Raw genomic sequence first — 18,966 nt, forward strand, 5'->3', positions numbered from 1 at the left:
TACGGTTACCATTACATGGGTTAAAGTTTCCGTTTCCTTGGGGGGCCTAGGCGAGAACACCCGTCTATGAATATTAAGTTAATCTTCAATGGTTTATGGGTTTTTTTTTTGTACAGCCATCAAATTTATATCATTTCTGTCACAAATCCTGTGCTCGAACGTGCATATTATATCCTGTGCATATTATAACAACTGCACGTTTCGGGCGAATGTAATTGCATAAGCTTAAAATAACACATCCAGGTGGATGCTGCACATTGGTGGTGGTGGAGGGGAGACCCCATTACCTGTAAAGCGCTTTGAGTGGAGTGTCCAGAAAAGAGCCATATAAGTGCGAGCAATTATTAATTATTATTATTACTTTTGCACAGCAGAGCAGAGTAGAGGCTGGCCAACATTCTGCCCGGGAGTGAAGGACCGAGCGAGCCGGGAAGAGTGGCTCCCTCTGCCGGTGCAGGAGCGCCACTGGGCCTGGGAGCCCGGATCCGCCCTGATGTCAGAGTGACAGTGCTGACAAGATGGCGGAGGGCAGGAGAGCAGAGTGAGGAGGACAACACAATAATATATCGTAACTGCTCTAACGCTGATTATCATTTTAAGCGCTACTGTAGGGTGGGTTTCGAAACACGGGCGCCACCTTTTTGGACAAGCAGTGGTGGGATGGTAGCGGAGCACATGCACCCTTGTTTGTGTGTTACGGTGGGAGATCTGTCCACGGAAGACGAATTGCACACCAAAGCAAAAAGCCTGCGCTCCCTTTCGTGAAAAAAATAAAATGCCGAGGCACAGCACGTCACCGGCGCGTATATTTTAAAAAAACTGTCTCGGACTGTGATCCGTATGCGTTGATTTTTATTTTTTTATTTTTGTAGTTCATGTTCTGGGGGTAAATAGTTTGGTTTTCATCCAAACAAAAAAAAAGGGAAGGACCCTTCGGAAAGCTGGGTAAACCTGATCCGGGCTGCCAGAAGTCAGTCTGTGATTTTTTTTTAAATTTATTGTTTTCTGTGGATAAATTCTCGTATCTACAGGACATAACCTACAAATCAAAGAGGACAGGAATATACAAATTCGCATTTGCTGGGATCCGAGTTAGGAGATCGTGTTGTTGTTTCTTGACAAGTTCTCGGGCTCAAACTGCTGTACGCCATGGCTCACTCCCCGGTGCAGACTGGCCTGCCTGGGATGCAGGTAAGACATTCACCTTCCGTTTTCTTTAAATGTTCAACCTACTAAGTGGGAAAAACATTACACGACCCTGAAATGCGTACCGCGGCAAACAAGACACAATCGTTACTTAAAAACATCTGTAGCTTGCCAAGCGGCAATATTGTATCGCACTAGGCGGAGAACTGCGGTGAGACGTTGTGCCCAGCAGTACACGAAAGCACATTACTCGAAATCGTGGCGCTCCAGCCGGCTTCGACTCTGTAGAGATGTTGCTTTTGGTGATGCAAACATTTCCCCCTTCCTGCACTTTTAAGTGTAGGAGTAGCGAGGAAGTGGGGGGACTACGAGAGGCCTGTGAGACCTTACCCGCTCGAGTCCCGTGTTCTCCGGGGCACTGGAGTAATTGAGAGCCGTCCGTAGGGACAGGACCACCGAAGTGCAATGTGCATTGCTGTACTTAATTTCCTAGCGGAATGTTGCGTTTGTTAACAGCCGAAACATAAGAACACTAACAGGAAAAGAGGGTCTGTACAGCATTTGCCTTTAACGACAAATGCACTTTGCAAGAGTTAGATATAAGGACGGTAGATATGCATCTTTTCTAGGGGTTAAACCTTTGAATAGTTGAGGGTAGAAGAGACGCCCTTGAGGATGTTTACTTTCAACATTTTTTTTGACGATTTTGGCCTGTAAAGGAGAGCACTCATGCCGTATTCTTTGTAGCAGGATGGTGTACCGAGTGTAACCTTTACATAGAGCAGTAGAGTTTGCTTCGTTGTGGGGTTATTTAATCAATAAATATAATTTTTGATTGGACAGTTGTTCTATTTGGGACGTATTGTAAAGAACAAGGGTTAGATTAAAATATAACGTTAATTACAATGCTGTTGGAATTGTCAGCAGACGACTTGAAAATTTGAATCCTTTTGCAGTTACGCAGAAAAGGTGCCTCTAATTTAAGGTCGTCAGTGTCTTGATTCCGTGCACTTTTTTACTGTATTAACCAAGTAGATGATCACAGAGTAAATCGTCACCTAACTGCTATGTTAAATGCCTATTTGCTTTCGGCACCGACGTGGTAAAAAAAAATATTTTTAAAGGAATCACTTTAAGATAATATAAGACCTAAAGGAATACGAAATAACCTTTTAGTACGTTTCAGGCTGACATGAATGCATTACTGCATTCAGGCTGCTCAATTGCTCAACTACAAAGGCTGTTTAGAGATTAATGGATTTCCGCCTTAACAAGTGTTAAGTAGAAAATTCTCTCTAGTTATGGCTGTGAAGCTGTGATGTCATCCATAATTGACACATTGGCAAATTGTACGTCATTGGGGCCTCATTATGTATCTGGGATTGAATTGGTTGTTGAAGTGTTTCCCCCAATCAGGCTTGTATTCAGCAGAATTCCTAGTATTCTAAGAAATTTAGCTAAAAACGTTGACCGTTGAAGGGGGACTGAATGACTAAATGCTTTGCTTCTGCATGTCTTTACATGTGACATCCTAATGATTACACTAGAAATAACACCACAATTTACAAAATAAGTTGTAAACCTTGCAAAAAGAGATGTTTGGCATGTTCTTTGTTGTAATGTAGAAACTAAAGTTCACAGTGTGTACTGTATAGATTTCCTTTTTGCTACTTCTATTCAGAAATAAATCTCCACTTTCTGCACGCAAGACTATTTTACAGAGCTAGACATTTACAGTTCATGCTATCTTTTAACTTTTTAAGTGCCATCTAAAAGGATGTGAGATAGTGTGCATAAAATGTTTTATCTCTGAATTATTCCAGATAGTTTTAAATCCAAAAATGCAATCCTTTAACTTAAATTAGGACTAAGCATTCTGATTATTAATTTCCAATAGCTATCAGAACATGGGAACTAAAGGGATGTTTCAGCATTACCTGTTACTTAAATTAGTCATTTTCAAGCAGACTGAACAGGAAATAACATTGGCATGACAACTATTTAGCGTGTCAAAGTATGTTTTAGTCATTTTGTGTAGAACATGATGTAGATAAATTAAATCTCTCATCCCGAGTTCAGCCGACACATTCAGACTCCTAAGAATGAATGCTGCAGTTTAAACAGCGGAGATTGTACAGTCGTCATAGTGTGACGTCTGTGCACACTTCTGGCCTCATTCAAAAGTTGAGCCTTGTGCATTTGGAGTTTTTCTCTCCTTTTACATTCTCTACCTGTTTCCCATGGTAGAGCTCACATAACAGAAGTTACAATGTTCAGTCCCAGGCAGCCCTCTCTTCCAGCAGCTGGATGGCTTTACTTTCTCGCCTTTCTGTCCTCAAAAACTTAATTTGTAGCTACCTGCAGTCTATGCATTATGTCAGAATTACAAGGACATATTGTTAACAAAACAAGGCATTTTAAATATAAACAACTTCTGACAGATGCGAGATCATCGTTAGTTCAAGTAGCCACTGAATAACAAAGAAAGTCCAGGCATAAGGTTATCTAAGGTTGTTAGAATTACAAGACTTTGGAGATTGTCAAGGTGTTATATAAAAGATATATAAAAAACAATCCTTCAAAGTCAGTCATCTCACACCTGGTTGATGGAGGTGAATGGAGGAAAATTATTTATCAGGGTCATACCAGAATTTCCCATAAATGCTAGATTGAGTTTGGGTCTCGTGACTGTGAAAGGTCATGTAATATGAATGACATTTCATGCTCATCCAACCATTGAGCGACCATGGTCATCAAGCCTGCTGGTGACCTCTGCGGATGGGGCCATTGTCATCCTGGAAGACATCCCTTCTGACAGGAGAGAAATGCTGCAACATGGGGTGAAGATTAGCATTCGGCGACATTAAGCAGTGATTAGCACAGACCATATCTTCTGAGGCAGTGGCTCTCAAACTGTGGTACGCAGAGCGTTGCCAGGTGGTACGCCATATGACCCTGGAACTTTGTTGTGTGCACTGAAAAATTGGGTTGGGTTTTCATATTTTCTATTTTATTAAAATTAGTTTGTGTCGAATATGCAGCCTACGTACAATGATACAGCACGTGCTAATACTTGAGTGGACACAAGAGCTACATTGTAATTCTATACTAATGTATAGGAATGCATGCTAAGAACGCAAGTGACCAATTGTATTTAAAAAAAGTTATCTCCAATAAATAGGGAGGTAGGAGAATGTGCGTGATTTTGGAACAATGCCAATGTTGTAAGCACGGGAAAGCATAGAAATGCATACTATGAATGCTGGCAATCTTGTGAGCACAGGAAAGTGTGATAGATAACAGAAAAATATTTAAGAACTGTTCTAGGTTAATTTTAGAAAAGTACACCGAGTGTCTCTGTGTTTCGCTCCCATACGCATGAAATAAAAACTTCTTTTAACTTCTGAGACAAGATCCTGAAATTGAAACGGGGACAAATGCAAGCTTGCGAATTGCTAAATGAGGTAAGCCCCATACTACTTGTGAAGAACTTTGTTTACCGTTGCCAAAGAGCTGACACGTATTATGTATGGAGAAAAAGCTGCTGAACAGCTCGACCTGCTGCCCCCTCCGAAAGACATAGTCAGTCATAGAATTATTGACATGGCGGACAATGTCAAAAGTACGCTGATGGAGCGCGTTAAGATGAGCAGATGCTTTTCACTGCACTTAGATGAGTCTATAAATGTCGTTGATTTGGCCAATTTGCACATTTACGTTTGATACGAGTTTGAGGGCATGTCCCATGAGGACTTTCTGTTCTGTAAGCCGCTACCAACAGGAACAACAGGAGATCACACATTTCAGTTTCTGAATGAATTTATCAAAGAGAATGGCATCGACTGGATAAAATGCTTCGGAGTTTGTACAGTTGGAGCTAGAGTGATGACAAGCCGAAACAGCGGTTTAGTTGCACGAATTAGAGAGGTTGCTCCAGATATGAACTGCAGCATCCACCGCGAGGCCTTGGCCGTCAAGAAAATGCCTGATGATTTAAAATCTGTTAGACTGTTGTGAATTGTATCAAGCCCTGACCAATGAATTCACATCTGCTTTGCTCAACTAAACAGGCTCACGCCTCTCACTGAAATGGTGCTTTTTTATTGTTTATTTTTAATTGTTGTTGTTGTTGTTGTTCCTTTTGTCATTCTGTAAAGCGCTTTGAGAAGCCACCTTTAAAGGTGCTATATCAAATAAAATTTATTTTTATAATATGTATTATATGTGTGTGCGTGCACGCACGCTCGTGTTGGTCATTAAGAATTTCTGGGGTTCCTGTGAGAAAATGACTTGTAGGTGGTACTTGGATGCTTTGGTTTGATCAGGGGTGGTACGTGGTCCAAAAAGTTTGAGAACTACTGTTCTAAGGGAATCACTGCATCCAAACCATCCCATCAGACCATATCACAATGCTCCATTCCTCAGCGGTGTATTGTTAACAATAGTATCCCACTCTGTGGCGTGCTCAGCAAAGAGTTGTTAATGAAACTGGCGGACTCTCCCTAGGTTGAAATTTGCAGTCTGTTACGTGCCTGTTTTGCCATGGACTTTGCATCAGTGCTCCACTGTTGCCATTTATTGATAATGCCTTTACCTTGGCTTGCCACGCTGTCATCCATAATCAACACTGTTGCTCGTGAAACAGCAAGTTGAGTTGTCTTGGCCACGAATTTCCAACCAGTCATTTCCCCTCTTTCAATATCACTGAGCTATATATTCTTGCAGCATTGCTATCCATAATTTTAGTCAACCAGGCCCAACCAGCTTATTTAGATGACCCTAAGCATGAGCCACATTTGGGATGGTATTTGGTTCATCAATGCATCAGCCAAACCTCTTTGGAAGCCCTTGCTTTCAATATACTCAGTGTCACCCTTACATAGTATGCATGCTGCGATGTACAATTGATTAAAAAAAGGTTCACACATCTCTGTTTTTCTTTGTAGATGTGTTAATCTATATCATATGTATTTTTCCCATGAAATTCTGTAAATTACGCATGCATCTTTATCTCTTATCTCAATTGCAGCAGTAGCTCTCACTGGCAGTCAGCTCTGTATTTGCCTTTATTCATATGAATGGTTCACGAATATGCAAAGAACTATTGAGTACTAGCTTTGCAACTAAAAGACGGGTCTTGAATTACCCTTTAGGCCATAAGGCATTAGATTGACAGTAACGGGGTGTCTTTGTTGTGGGATAATAGAATGCAAACTGGGGCACAGGCTTTCACAGCAGTTGGAAAGTATTTTGGTGGTAAGAAGACAATTGCCCATATTGCCATCATATCTGCAGAAATATTGTAGACCTTCAGGGGATAGTTGTCATAGGTGTGCAGCTGCATTTTGTAAGGTACCTAAAAATGAATATTGTTAAACCAAGAGCTTTCTTTATTTGAAAACAATCATTTAACTGGAAAAACCATTTGGAAGCAAATTTTCTTTTACAATGACTCAGCGATCCATTTAGACAGCAGGGAATTTACTGGGCTAAGCTGTACTAGCTATCTGAGTGAAGCACCTTGCTCACGAGTCCAGCAGCTGCATCTCGTCTTGAATTTGAAACCACAGCCCTCTGGCCTGGAGACCAGATCTCTGACCACTGTGTCATCAAATGCTTTTTTGCTGCTGCTGTGTTCCTTCTTGATTTTGTTTTCACTCCTTTTTTTGAATTGATAATTCGTGACTAACTTTAATAACACTGAATGACTTTGCCTGTTGCGTAAGCACTTAATCACCTCATTCGTGAGAGAGTTGATTAGGCACATGTAATGAGGTGCTTTAAGATGTTGAATGTCAAGCCTGGTGGATATGAAGAATAAAAGGATACAGAAAGGCACTGTTTATCAAGAGAGCAGTGCCTTTCTGGCCTTGGTACAAGTTAGTGGACTGTACTGCACCGTCTGGGATGTTTACAGCCAGCAATTTCTAATCTGGCCAGATTAAAAATTGTAACACCAACAGTGTCCTTGAGTGTTAGACCACAATCTGAGAGACCATGACTCCCGAGACCTTGCCGAGATCAGACCAGGGTGCAGTTGTGATGACCAGGCGAGGATTGTCTATGTACTGTACAAAAGCCCTCGTAGTAGTTGAGGGAAACCTCGACTGCACTACACCACATTGATCAAGTCCCGCAACCGCACATGCTATCTTCCCTGTGAGCAAACCCTGACATGACAGCAGTCAAAAAGGATAATACATGTCCTGCTGCTGCTCATGGGACAATGACTTTTTTTTTGTGAGATGAGAATGTGACAGTTGTGTGCCTTGCCCTGCTCACTAGACTTTGGAGCTTCATGGAGCATTTGAGGGATGAGCAGTGATGATGTGTGGCATCTAGGGCTCAGAGATCATTTAACAATGCTCATGCTTTTCCAGGCTTTACAAGAGGAAAGGTATAGAACCCTACAAGACAACATCTGCAGTCTGATGGAAAGCAGGCATTGCAGATGTTCAGCTTGTGTTCCTTCCAACTGTGGCCACACACAATAGTCTGTGACGTTTACAGTAGACCCCTTGTTGATGACAAATGTTGCTCAACATAATTAAAGTGTAGTCGGTTCAATTAAATGTCATTCTACAGCTACTGTGAAAAGATTGTCATTTTCCAGTTTGTAAAGCTGTTGCAGTCATAATTGCAAAGTTTCTTTTGATGCTAAGCATAGGTTTGTTGAGATGCAGTAACTTATCTGGATGGTCCTGTTCTGCCATTTATGAGAAAAGGGAAGATTTATTTAATTTTTAAAGACTCTCTGAAGCTTATTAGGATTCAAAGGTGGGAAACGAGGCATTTTTAAGAGAGACTGTGGATTTACATGTAATTTAACTTCCTTTCCTCTCTCATTTCCTTCATTTCAATGAAGGGTCTGTATTTTGTAGGGAAAAGGCGAAAAAAAGAAGTAATGTGAAACCCAAAGAAGAGGCAGCTTATTAACATTAGGAGAAGAGGTTGCTTGTTCAATTTTGCATGACTTGTTCCTGTTGTAGTAAAGCTTAATATATTTTCCATTTTGTGGGTATTCCAGGGTTTGTTCTTATTACATAGCCTTTTCAAGTTGTCATCAGATTGCACAGTGCGACACTCCTGCAGTTCTTTTTCTCCTTTTTAAACTTAAATCATTTTGGTAAACATCCTATTTAGCCAAGTAGTGTTGGAGCTTTTTTGGTGCTACTGTATGCCGAAAAGGAGTACTACAGATTTATCGAATACACTTTGGCATTCTGCAATTTATTTATGCAAATGTTTTTACAGCATAGAGTGATTAAAATAACCAGTGCAAAGCCATAGATGACAAATGACAGTGTCACGGATGACTCGATTGTTCTATCCCCTGTAACCTTGGATTGTTATTCTTGTGGAATCCTACTGGAAATATGAAAAACTAGTTTGTATTTCCCTGCACTTAGCAGTAGAACACTTGCATTTTGTTGGCCCAGAGCTTCAGAATGCAGAAGTACTGAGTTTTCTGTAAACAAGTGGCATTGCAAAGCCTCAGGTCACACAGAGGATGTTTCACTGCATTGCCGGTCCTGCTGTAGCGGAGCACATAGCCATATTTTGGAACTGTGCTGCGCACACTTTTTTTCCTGCGTCTTTGCAGGTAACTTGATTCAAGTAAAAAAAACTGACTTATTCGTGCTATACCATGCCTTGTACCCACTTTCCACCGAGCAGTTTCATTCTAGCATCAGTGGCCCCATTTGTTGTACCCCATCCAGGTCTAATTTGATCAAATGTCTCCCGGTTTTTAAAAGCGAGGAAACATGGCTTTGCCCTTACAGGAAATGTACGGTCACATACATTACCTGCCTTAACGTGCCCAGAAGCCGCAGATCAGCTCCTTTTGCACTGTCACTTCCTGCTATGATAGGGGCAAATTAATTTCAGCCTCTGAGATCCAAAGTTGGGCTTTCGTTCTCAGCATAGCGGGCTTTTTGCTGTTCTAGGGTCATAGAATTCAGCCAAGGAAAATACAGATTGTTTCGCATTTGCTCCCAGTCTCATCTGGAAAACATAATTAAGCACACAGTCAAGCCAGAAAGGGTGTACTTACCATGGGAATCTTAATCATTGTCCTTTAGAAGGAAGTGAAACATTAAATATGCAGGGATCTAAATTAGCTGTTTTATAACATTTGTTTTTTGCCTTTGTTTTCCCTGCAGTTTTTACTTTTCAGCTGTTTATACAAGACCGTCTTTAAATACTTTCTCTGCCTATTTCAGAGTTCCTTTCATTTTTTTCAAAGTGCGTCAATCTTGCCACTTTGAACCGTTGTTTTTGGCGTTCATCTCTTGCTGCCTTTATCCTAAATATATAGTTATATAGGTCTGTTCTTGGCCTTCTTCATACTAGACGGAATTTACATCTTCAGTTACTTTATCTCTGTTTGCTGCTTTCAGCTGACTTCCCTTCTCACGAGAGAGAGAGGAAGTGTACGATCCAAAGCTGGAGGGCTCCGTCTCTGTGTTTGGGGGTGGGGGTGGGGTGAGCGGTACTTTCGTGGAGAATTGTGCCCTGTGGAATGTGCTGATGGGATGCAGGTTGTTGTGACATGATGGTGACAAAGATGCACACCTGCACAGTCATCTATAAACAGCAGGAACATCACTGTTTTCAGTGGCTTTTGAAATGGGTTTGATCAATACATTCTGCATAACCTTTCATATGTTCTGTTCTAGCAAGGTATACAGTCACCGTGTTACCCTCAGGTAATACGTCAGAATAGAGCACTCTCAACAGAGTGCAGCACCTGGAGAAACCATTTTAAACTCTGGAGTGAACATGTGCTTCTGTGTGTCGCCTAGATCAGCTTGTTTAACCAAAGCATGTTAACCCTTGATTTCTAAATGGAATAAAATGTGATAGCCATCCGAAGTCAAGTCACATTGTGAAACTGACGCCTGCTTCATAATTTGTCAATGAGTAATTCATGCACAATAAATTGGGATGCTTAAAAGCCTAAAAATAGGAATGACCATTGCAGGTTTTCTTTTCAGCAGCAGTGAGAAGGAAACAAAAACACAAGGGCTACAGTTAACAGCTGAGACTAAGGAGGTGCCTTGTGTGCTGATTGCTAGTATCGGTGTGAATGTAAGAGGTGGATTGTTCTGGTGGAAGTTGAGTAATCCATAGCAGTCGTCGGTTTCTGCCGTGTCAGTAGTGCAGCCCTGCGAAATGTGCTGACAGGATGCGGGCTGTTGCAGTGTGACGGTGACGAAGGCGCACACCTGCAGTGTACCTGTTGCTTGCGCTTCTGGGAAGCCTCTGTGGCAGAGTGGGCTATTTTCCCAGTGTCCTTCAGTCTGCTTTTACTGAAATGTCTCTTTCACTGATCAGTCTGTTTCACGTTAATTCAGTTTTTATTTTTTTATCTTATTGCATTATCAAATAAGTTAATTACTACCATAACTACAGAATCTGGACAGCAAAGGCCTTCCTGTGCTCAAAGTGGACTGTCAAGTGCCTTATGTTTTCAGAACACAGATCCCTATTACTCCGGAAAATCCAGCACACTGGGATTTGGGTTTGGGAATAGTGTGCTTTTTTTGCAGCCCTTGACTCCTTGGTTGTGGAGATAAACCAGGTGTCGGTAGGTCTCTGTGTTTTGTTTTTTGGATACATCTTTTTTTTAAATACTGCTTGGTAGAGCAGGAAAAGATAACATACCAGTATTTTCTTGCACAGTGGCAACTCTTCATTGATGCTGTTGTTCTAATCCAGTGGGCAGTGATGATGATGGGATGGGCATCCCAATTTCAGATAACAGGACGAAGCCTTGTTAATAAAAACATGAAACTGAAAAATGTGCAATGTTCATACTTCATAGCAACGATGATATCTTTATAATAATTCTCCCTCTGGAGCAGTGGCTTAGGAAAAATGTCTCTTCCTATGTATGACAGGACAGGCAGTGTCTTTGATGGTGTTCTCCAAATGACACTGCGTCTCAGTGGTAAATGAAGCAGGTCCCCTCGTGTACGTTTTGAGAAGAAGTATACAGGTTTTGGAGAGCGATTAAATGTTGTTGGCATAATTTGGATTAATTAATCATTCATGGCTGGCTTCGACCCAAAAGACAATGGAGTGTTTATTATATAAGCACAAAATCACCTCATTAGTGTGAGATGTGATTGAGCACAGGTGATGTTATTTAACCTGTTCAATTTTAAGCTTGTTGGAATTTAAAAAAAGAAACACCCAGAAATTAGCTCCTGTGCTCAGTTATCAAGAGACAAACACCTTTGTGCCATGGGTATGTATGAACAACAGCAGTGGAACCATGCTTTTTAGTGGTGAATCAGGGTTTTGCATAGACAATGTCAGGGAGCATTGCCCAGACATTAAGAAACTTAAGTTTGTCATTGTCTACAGCTAACAGATGAGGAGGTCCCCCTGTGATAGTCAGGGCAGTAGTGTGTGGTCCCTACAGAACTCCACTATAGTTTTAAAATGGAGGCCTGACTGAAGGGAACTATACTGATCAAGTCCTTAGATCTTATTTGCTACCTTTCTCGTGGGCTCATCCTAAGGCAAGTCCTTGTGCTACTCATGTAACATTGGCTTTCTTGCACGATGAGAATGCTACAAGTATGCTGTGTATGCCCTACTCTCCAGACATGAGCCTCATTGAACATTGTGGAATGAGCTGGGATGACAAGTGCCATCTAGGTTTCAGAGGGCAGTGAGCTGGTACAGGCGTGCCAGCTTCTATTACTCTGAGAGAGAAATGGGACAGAATCTCACAAGACAGCATCTGCAACCTGAAGCAAACCGCACGTCACTGATGTACAGCTTGTATATTGTACCTCTTAAGAATGAACTCATTTTCAGTTGAAATCTAGAGGTTCTTTGATAAATGAGCAACAGCAGCAGATAAATTATCTAGTGTTGCTTAGTAAGCACCGACGTTTTGATTGCAAGAAGGTGAAAATGCTTCACCTTGGTTTGGTTTCAGCTGAAATTAACTCCAGAAAAATGAAAGTAGCCATATTCGGAAACGTGCTAAACCATCCCATTCTTTGATTTTGTGTTGTCTTTGGGCTTTCTGGAGATTTGGGGACTGGAAAAGAGATTAAATCAGATGTGTGGTTTTGGATTTTGACATAATCTTTCATCGTGGGTTAATTTCAGGTCGCTATGTATTTTTAGAGGCATTAATCTTTCTGGTCTAACCAGTAACATTGGAAAAGAGCCTTAGATCTAGGTCACTTGGTCATCTCATAAATACAATGGGCATGTGAAGGGCTGTTTAAACAACAGAGAGGGTATTTTGTGGCATTAATTAATAAGGCATGTAGAACTATGTGCATTATTCAAATTACAGATATTATTTTCACTGCAGTTCAGACAGAAGAAAAAAAACTTTTTTATACGCTCCATTTTAGTAAATATCAGGAGATACTATAAGGCCTTTTGTCAGTCTGTATAAAAATACCCTCTTTAGATTAAACATACTCGGGTGTTATTGTTTCGCAAAAATTCACTGTTGTTATATTGAAATGTCATAATTTCCCATATACATGTCAAGCATCCCACTTGCCGTCCTAACGCAGGTGTGCAAGGAGGGTCACATTCTCTAGAACACAGACCAGTGGAGTCCAGCAATACACGTCTTCCTCAGGGAAGTTTCAGCCTTTGCAACAGTGAAAGTCTTTATTGAAATCACCTCAGCACAAGGAAGTGCTGGCTGAAGTCAAAAGTCAGCACATGGGACTTCTTGAGGACCAACAGTTAAACAGGAATCAGACGGCACAAGTGCAAACTTTTAGGGAAGTATGTTTAGGATAGAGTACTGGAAGCACTTCTTTACACAAAAGCTATGAAGTATGTACTAAGCTGCTCAGCCACTATGTCAAATAACCCATTGCCTCTGTGTACAAGAAACTGTTGCATGAGACACTTTGGTGACTTAAGTATGAAGAAACAAGTGAGCAAAATCAGCCAAAAGATCTTCTCTCATTTGTAACCCTATGTCCTGTTCTAACAGCTCCTCAGGAGTGCTCTGCCAGAATGGAGGACTCGCAACACAGTGCAGCACCTGGAGAAACCATAAACTCTGGAGCGAACATGTGCTTCTGTGTGTAGCCTAGATCAGCTTGTTTTACCCCCGTTACCCTTGATGTCTAAATGCACCAAAATGTGATGGCCAACCAAGTTCAGGTCACACTGTGAAACTGCAGCCATTTCCTCGTGGTTTGCCAAAGAGTAATTTATTCAAGATACATTGGGATGCTTAAAAGCCTAAAACATACGAATGACAGTTGTACGTTTTCTTCTCAGGAGCAGTGAGAAGGAAAAAAACACCAGGGCTACAGTTAACAGCTGAGACTAAGGGGGTGCCTTGCGTGCTGATTATTAACACATCTGTTGCCTCGATGACTTACCAACAGGCTGCCGTTTGAAAAGTAGGCTGCTTTCATTAGCATTGTACATCCCCCGGCTTGCTGACTCACTCCATCTTTCGTCTCCTTGCGCAAGGTGGCTCATTTCCCCTGGCCTGGGTTCTCTGCAGAGCTGTGCAGTAGTGTCGCTCCTTTTTATCTGGGGAGTGGGGCTGGAGTTAGGAATGAATACAGTGACTCAGTGCCCTCAATTTACTTTTATCCTAGTTACAGTTACCCAGCTGCTAGTTCTTTTACTGCTCAAAAAACTTTAAGTGTAAAAGAACAAGTTAGGTTTCATTAAAAAGCCAAAATGAACAGCCTTAAAGTGCTCTCTGTTTTTGCCTTGTCGTGCTCAGCCTTGCTGAGCTACGCCGGGGAAGGGATTGTTGGAGATATCTGGTCTCTAAAAGAGCAGTAATCCTGACACAGAATAAACAAGGCTGTCCCCTCAGGGGCAGCCATTGTCTGGTCTCTGAATTTGGGTGTCCTGGATCAAACAGGAATTATTTCAGAGGGAGTTTCAGGAGGCTTTGGTGATTGTTTCAGACCTGCTGACTGTCGAAACTGCAGTCGAGTTCCCAGCGTTTAAAATACATGCCCCCAGCTCATGGTTATTTTTTCCATTGTGGTGAAGGAAGTCTGACCCAACATGTTCTCAAAAGCTTGGTTTTTACCCGGGCTTTTTTTTTCCACCTTCAATGACTGCATTAATGCTCAGAGATCCTTATTGCAGTCACCCACACTGCTGTACAAAATGTCTGTCTTAAAAATGAACACTTTAAGAAGTTTGTCTGTCAGTTTATACCACACGTTAACATCTTTAAGAATAACATTTCAGTACTTTTTAGAAAACTGGCCTCATCATATTTACAGTACAGTGTTTTTTTTCTTTTATATAAAATGGTTTTAGGCACAAGTAAATTATCCAGCAGGCAGTGTGTACTGATTTTAAGTATACAAACACCTTAGTCTGAGACAAAGAATAAGCAGAAAATCTTGTTACAGTTTCTTCTATCCACTAAACGTGTATCCAGGTTAAGATATTTTCAGATTAGAAATGAGGAACATGATACTGAAAACTGTAACATCACTTCATTTGCAGCAAGCAGCCTGTAGAATTTAGTCTACAATTTCTGTAGAATGAATAGATAAGTCATTAAAAGAGTTCTAAAAGTTTGACAGCTAAACAGATATGGGAAGCGAATACTTCAGCAGAGTAAGAAGACCTGAATCACATTAAGAGTTGGACTATACTCATGTAAAAGATCTTAGAATGAAGAGAATATTCAGTGCTATATATGAGAGCAGGAGAACCTTTAAGTCCACTATAAATTTTACAGGCAGGTAGTGCAGTTTACAGATAACAGTAGTTACATGTAGAGACAGTAGTTTTAGTACACAAGTTGCAGAATTCTGTCCTAGGGATGTAGAAAATATCTCTGTAAGTTATAATGTAATACTAATGAAATTTGAAAGCATGTGTCAGTTGTTCAGATGTCAGAGCAAGTGGAATAAAGATGGGATTATGATGCATTTGAAGCTCATTTTAACGAACCACACAGAATTAAACGTTAACGGCAACATCTCCGACAGGTGGGTTAATGTTCAGCTTCATCAACAACTTTAAAGTCCAACTCTTCTACAAAGCTATCTTGAGAACTTGAGACCATAATCCCATAGGTTTAGTTTAGTTGCATCCACATTTGGAAGAAATTATTGAATTATTAAATTAATTAATTCCTTTAATTATTGCCATTACAAAACAGACACTTCTAAGGTAGAGATATCACAGTAGTAGATTCTGACTAGGTCAATTTGAAATTCCTCAGCATCTGTAAACAGTGAAAATGATGCTGGAATCTTTTCCCCTAATCATACACTTTGTTGACAGGAAGTAATGAAAACAGTGACAAAAAACAATTGTAAAATGCTAAGTGCAAAGAGAATGGAAACTATTGGCTTCAACCAGTCCAGGAGCACCTTTTAAAGTCACTGTACCCACTTCTTGGATTGGATTCAGCTGCTTCATTGAAAACATCTTATTATTCGATTTCTAGGCTTTTGTCCTCAGTAGTAGGTTTCAAGCAAAAAACAAACACAACTGTAAGATTTCTAGCAAATGCAGACGTGGCCTGTCTGTATTGGATTAACCCGGCTTGGTATCATATAAACCATACAATTTCGAAATGGATAAAAATAACTGGATGACTTTGCCTGGGCCTAAATTGTGTTCAAGCAAGTAAAAATAAAACATATCCGTGAAGTTTAGTAGCTTCATAGTGTGTACATTGGACTTTTTCAAAAGAAGGTGTGCACCACACAGAATACGTAAGTGGCCTCATTGTGTGAAAGCTTTAAAAAGTCTGTTCAATGCCAGCATTACTTTCATGTGCCTAGCCCCTATTGAAGTATACATTTCATTTACTCTGTGCTGTGGGTAAAACGTGTACACTCTGCAGAGACATTGCTTTTATTAAAGGAGTTATTCCCTTCCTTAATATTTGAGCTCCTCCAAAATTTGGTAATTCAGCAACGACTGAGACAGCTGCAGCAGTGTAATGAACAAAGTGTACAGATTCAACCCATCCAAGTAGGATTTGTTAGGACTGAGCAGTTTGTGAAAAGTAGGTTTCACAAGATTCCTTTGAGGTTTAATGTTAAAAGTTTACGATTCAATGTGCCTCGAAGAGCTTAATAGAGGTTAAATCTCACCTTTTTTTGAAATAGTGAAATTCTGACTTGTATACCCAACCATGACCATCTTGCTGCAGTGGTAAGTGAAGCAGAAGCTTACAAGATTACCTGCAAGGTGAAACTAGTAAAATTCTCTTTTGTGACAATAGGATTTTGAAGGATTGCAAAGATACTGGCATGAAGTTAAAGTAGAAGCTGAGATATAACTTTTTAAAGCTGAGATATACAGGACAAATAAGAACATAGAGTTTAATGCACTGTATGGTTATCCATGAGTCTTGTTCGGACATTATATACATTGTGATTTAGCAATATGTACGATATGGAAATGTTCTTAAACAGAGGACGATACAAACTGAAAATGTGCATCTTAGTACAGAGTGTTAAATAATAGTCTGAAAGCCAAGTCAAGCAGGGTTATTCTTGGAAAATATGCCTGGTTTGTTCCAAATCTGTTGTGTTAAATATGCATTTTACCCCTGTGTTCCATAACAATGTTATCTCTTCCTATTTCTTTGAGTCATCTTTCAGTGAAGCGACTTCACTGAACTTCCGTCATTACTGGGAGTACATTTTTAGTGCATTTTTTAAAATAATGTTTTGTGTTCAATGGTCCAAACATTCTTTGGCAGATTTGTGCCCAGGCCTATTCACTAGCTGTGTCTGAGATTCCCCAAGCACTGGCTTACTATGGGCAGAGAGCATGCCAAAACCCCGCAATTTCCTGGGTATTTGCAGTGCTGTCAGGGAGTGACAGGCCTCTCCTCAAATCAGTGCTGATCCTCCCGTATGGGGTTGTGTTGCCTGTGAAAGACAATTGGCTCGAAGGTGGGCAGTTGGGAGGTGTTTGCCTGTACTTCCTCATTCTCCCCTGTGTGCGGTCATAGTGTTCGTGGCAGTGAGCCAGTAGATTAAAATTAAATCTACTAAACACAGTTGACTGTTCCAAATCAGGTGGCATCAGAACAGAAAGTAATTCACAGTTCTATTTTTAATTAGATCTATTTGTTGAGAGGAGTAAGATGGAAAACCTTGGGCAATTGCCCAGTAAAAGTCTTGTCTCGGGTACTAGTGCAAAGAATTAAGTGCATTGAAACTGTCTTTTTCAGTTGGAGCAGCAGTAATATAATATTTTGTTGCAGGTTTTGCACTATGATGAAAATAAGTTCAGTTGGGTTAATCTACAAGGATGATGTTGAGAATACCGATTTCATTGCATTCCATGTAGCCCAAAGAAGAATTAATAGCAAAGTCCGCCTGTTACTTTGATGAAAAAGTAGTTTACTCATCATTTACGGGGAGGTGGATAAACACAAAATGGCTCAGTGGAGAAAACGGAGTGCTGTGCACTGTCTGGTATACAGTACTGACATTCTCGTACATCACTGAAGTCGGCTTCCACCTCTCAGGCCTGGGGCAGTACAGATGGTTTGTGGAGGTGGCTGAGCTGCCTGGCTCCCTGTTCCTGTGGGCCTGTGCGGTGTCCTGCTGAGAGCTGTCCTTAGGGAGTGCAAAAGACTCTGAGGAAAGGGGGGCAGCTTTTCACCTCTGGCCTTTCAGAGCCTGGTGATTTGTGCTTGAACAACATAAATGGTTAAAAGGAAATGAATATAATGGGGTTTAATGTCTTTTGGGAGCAGAGTACTTTCACACAGTGCTGGGAAATCAGCCCGACCCTCTGGTGTAATGTGTAATACGGCCTTACAGGGAAAGGTCCCACAGTCTGGGGGAAGAGGAAGTCATTTTTGGTGTTAAACTTCTCATACTAGCATCCCTATCATTTTGCTTACTGTGTGATGCCAGAGGGTTTCTATATGAAGTATGCATTACTTCATCCAGAGGAAATGCTAATGTGAATAGTTACTGATAAACTGATAAACTAAAGCGTGGGGAATGTGAAGCCCAAGCTGGAGAACAACATAGCAGCTTTGCAAAATAAAATGTTAGGGACTGTGGCTATTTTACACACTTGCAGTATATGGACATTGGGAGGGTCTGAGAAGATCAGCTATAATTTTAAGAACACTTTTTCCTTCTGTATTTGAAACTGGAAATTCAACCTGCTCCTCGGTGGCCAGCTGGAGAGTGGAAGATTTTTTTAAACATGAATTCCAGCGACTTACTTTTGCAGCACATGTGGAAAAATGGAAATGAAGACGAGTTGGGAGCTGTGGAGAGCATCCTTTGTTAGGTGATGGCTAGTCAGGAGTGAATGAATAGGGTAATAGAGAGTAATTATGCTCTTTCTATAACACTGTAGTTCTAAGTGGATGAATTTCATTGGTATCATCAGCAGCACCATTTTTTTTTGTGGGGACCAGATTAAGTATCCAGTTTAAGCATCATAATATCTCATTTTATAATGAGACTTTATTTTTGGAATTTTTTCTTTCCAGAATTTTACCCATCTTCTAAGGACATTCAATGAAGGGCTGTTAGGAGAATGTTCCCAGAAGTGTATATTCCCTCCCCTTCCATGTTGTATCTATGATTAGGAACTCCTCAGCTTCAGCAGGGGATTTACAGTACATTACAGGAGCCGATTTTCCCATTCCATGAGTAATGTCAGGAAGGGAGAACCTCACCTTGCTCCTGTTGGAAGTGGGAGTACCACAGGCGTGGAGGGAATTGATGCTGGCGTGTCTTAAGTGAAGCTGTTCTGTTTTTGACTTTATACAGCATTGTGAGGCAAACATCTGCATTGTTGTACAGAAAGTGGGTGCAGTCAAGGACCATTTTT

At 40.8% G+C, this 18,966-nt stretch overlaps 1 protein-coding gene across 1 annotated transcript in view; it reads left to right on the forward strand.

Moving 5' to 3' along the window:
• The first annotated feature begins 490 nt into the window (after nucleotides 1–490).
• The window catches only part of LOC102690028 (serine/threonine-protein kinase 24), a 52,915-nt gene continuing 34,439 nt past the window's right edge, over nucleotides 491–18,966 (forward strand). Inside the window, exon 1 of the mRNA XM_015363510.2 lies at nucleotides 491–1,191. Coding sequence (XP_015218996.1) covers nucleotides 1,150–1,191 — 42 coding nt within the window. The 5' untranslated portion in view covers nucleotides 491–1,149. The remainder of the gene's footprint in view (nucleotides 1,192–18,966) is intronic.

Source organism: Lepisosteus oculatus, chromosome 15, assembly GCF_040954835.1.
Source record: "Lepisosteus oculatus isolate fLepOcu1 chromosome 15, fLepOcu1.hap2, whole genome shotgun sequence".
Taxonomy (NCBI): Eukaryota; Metazoa; Chordata; class Actinopteri; order Semionotiformes; family Lepisosteidae; genus Lepisosteus; species Lepisosteus oculatus.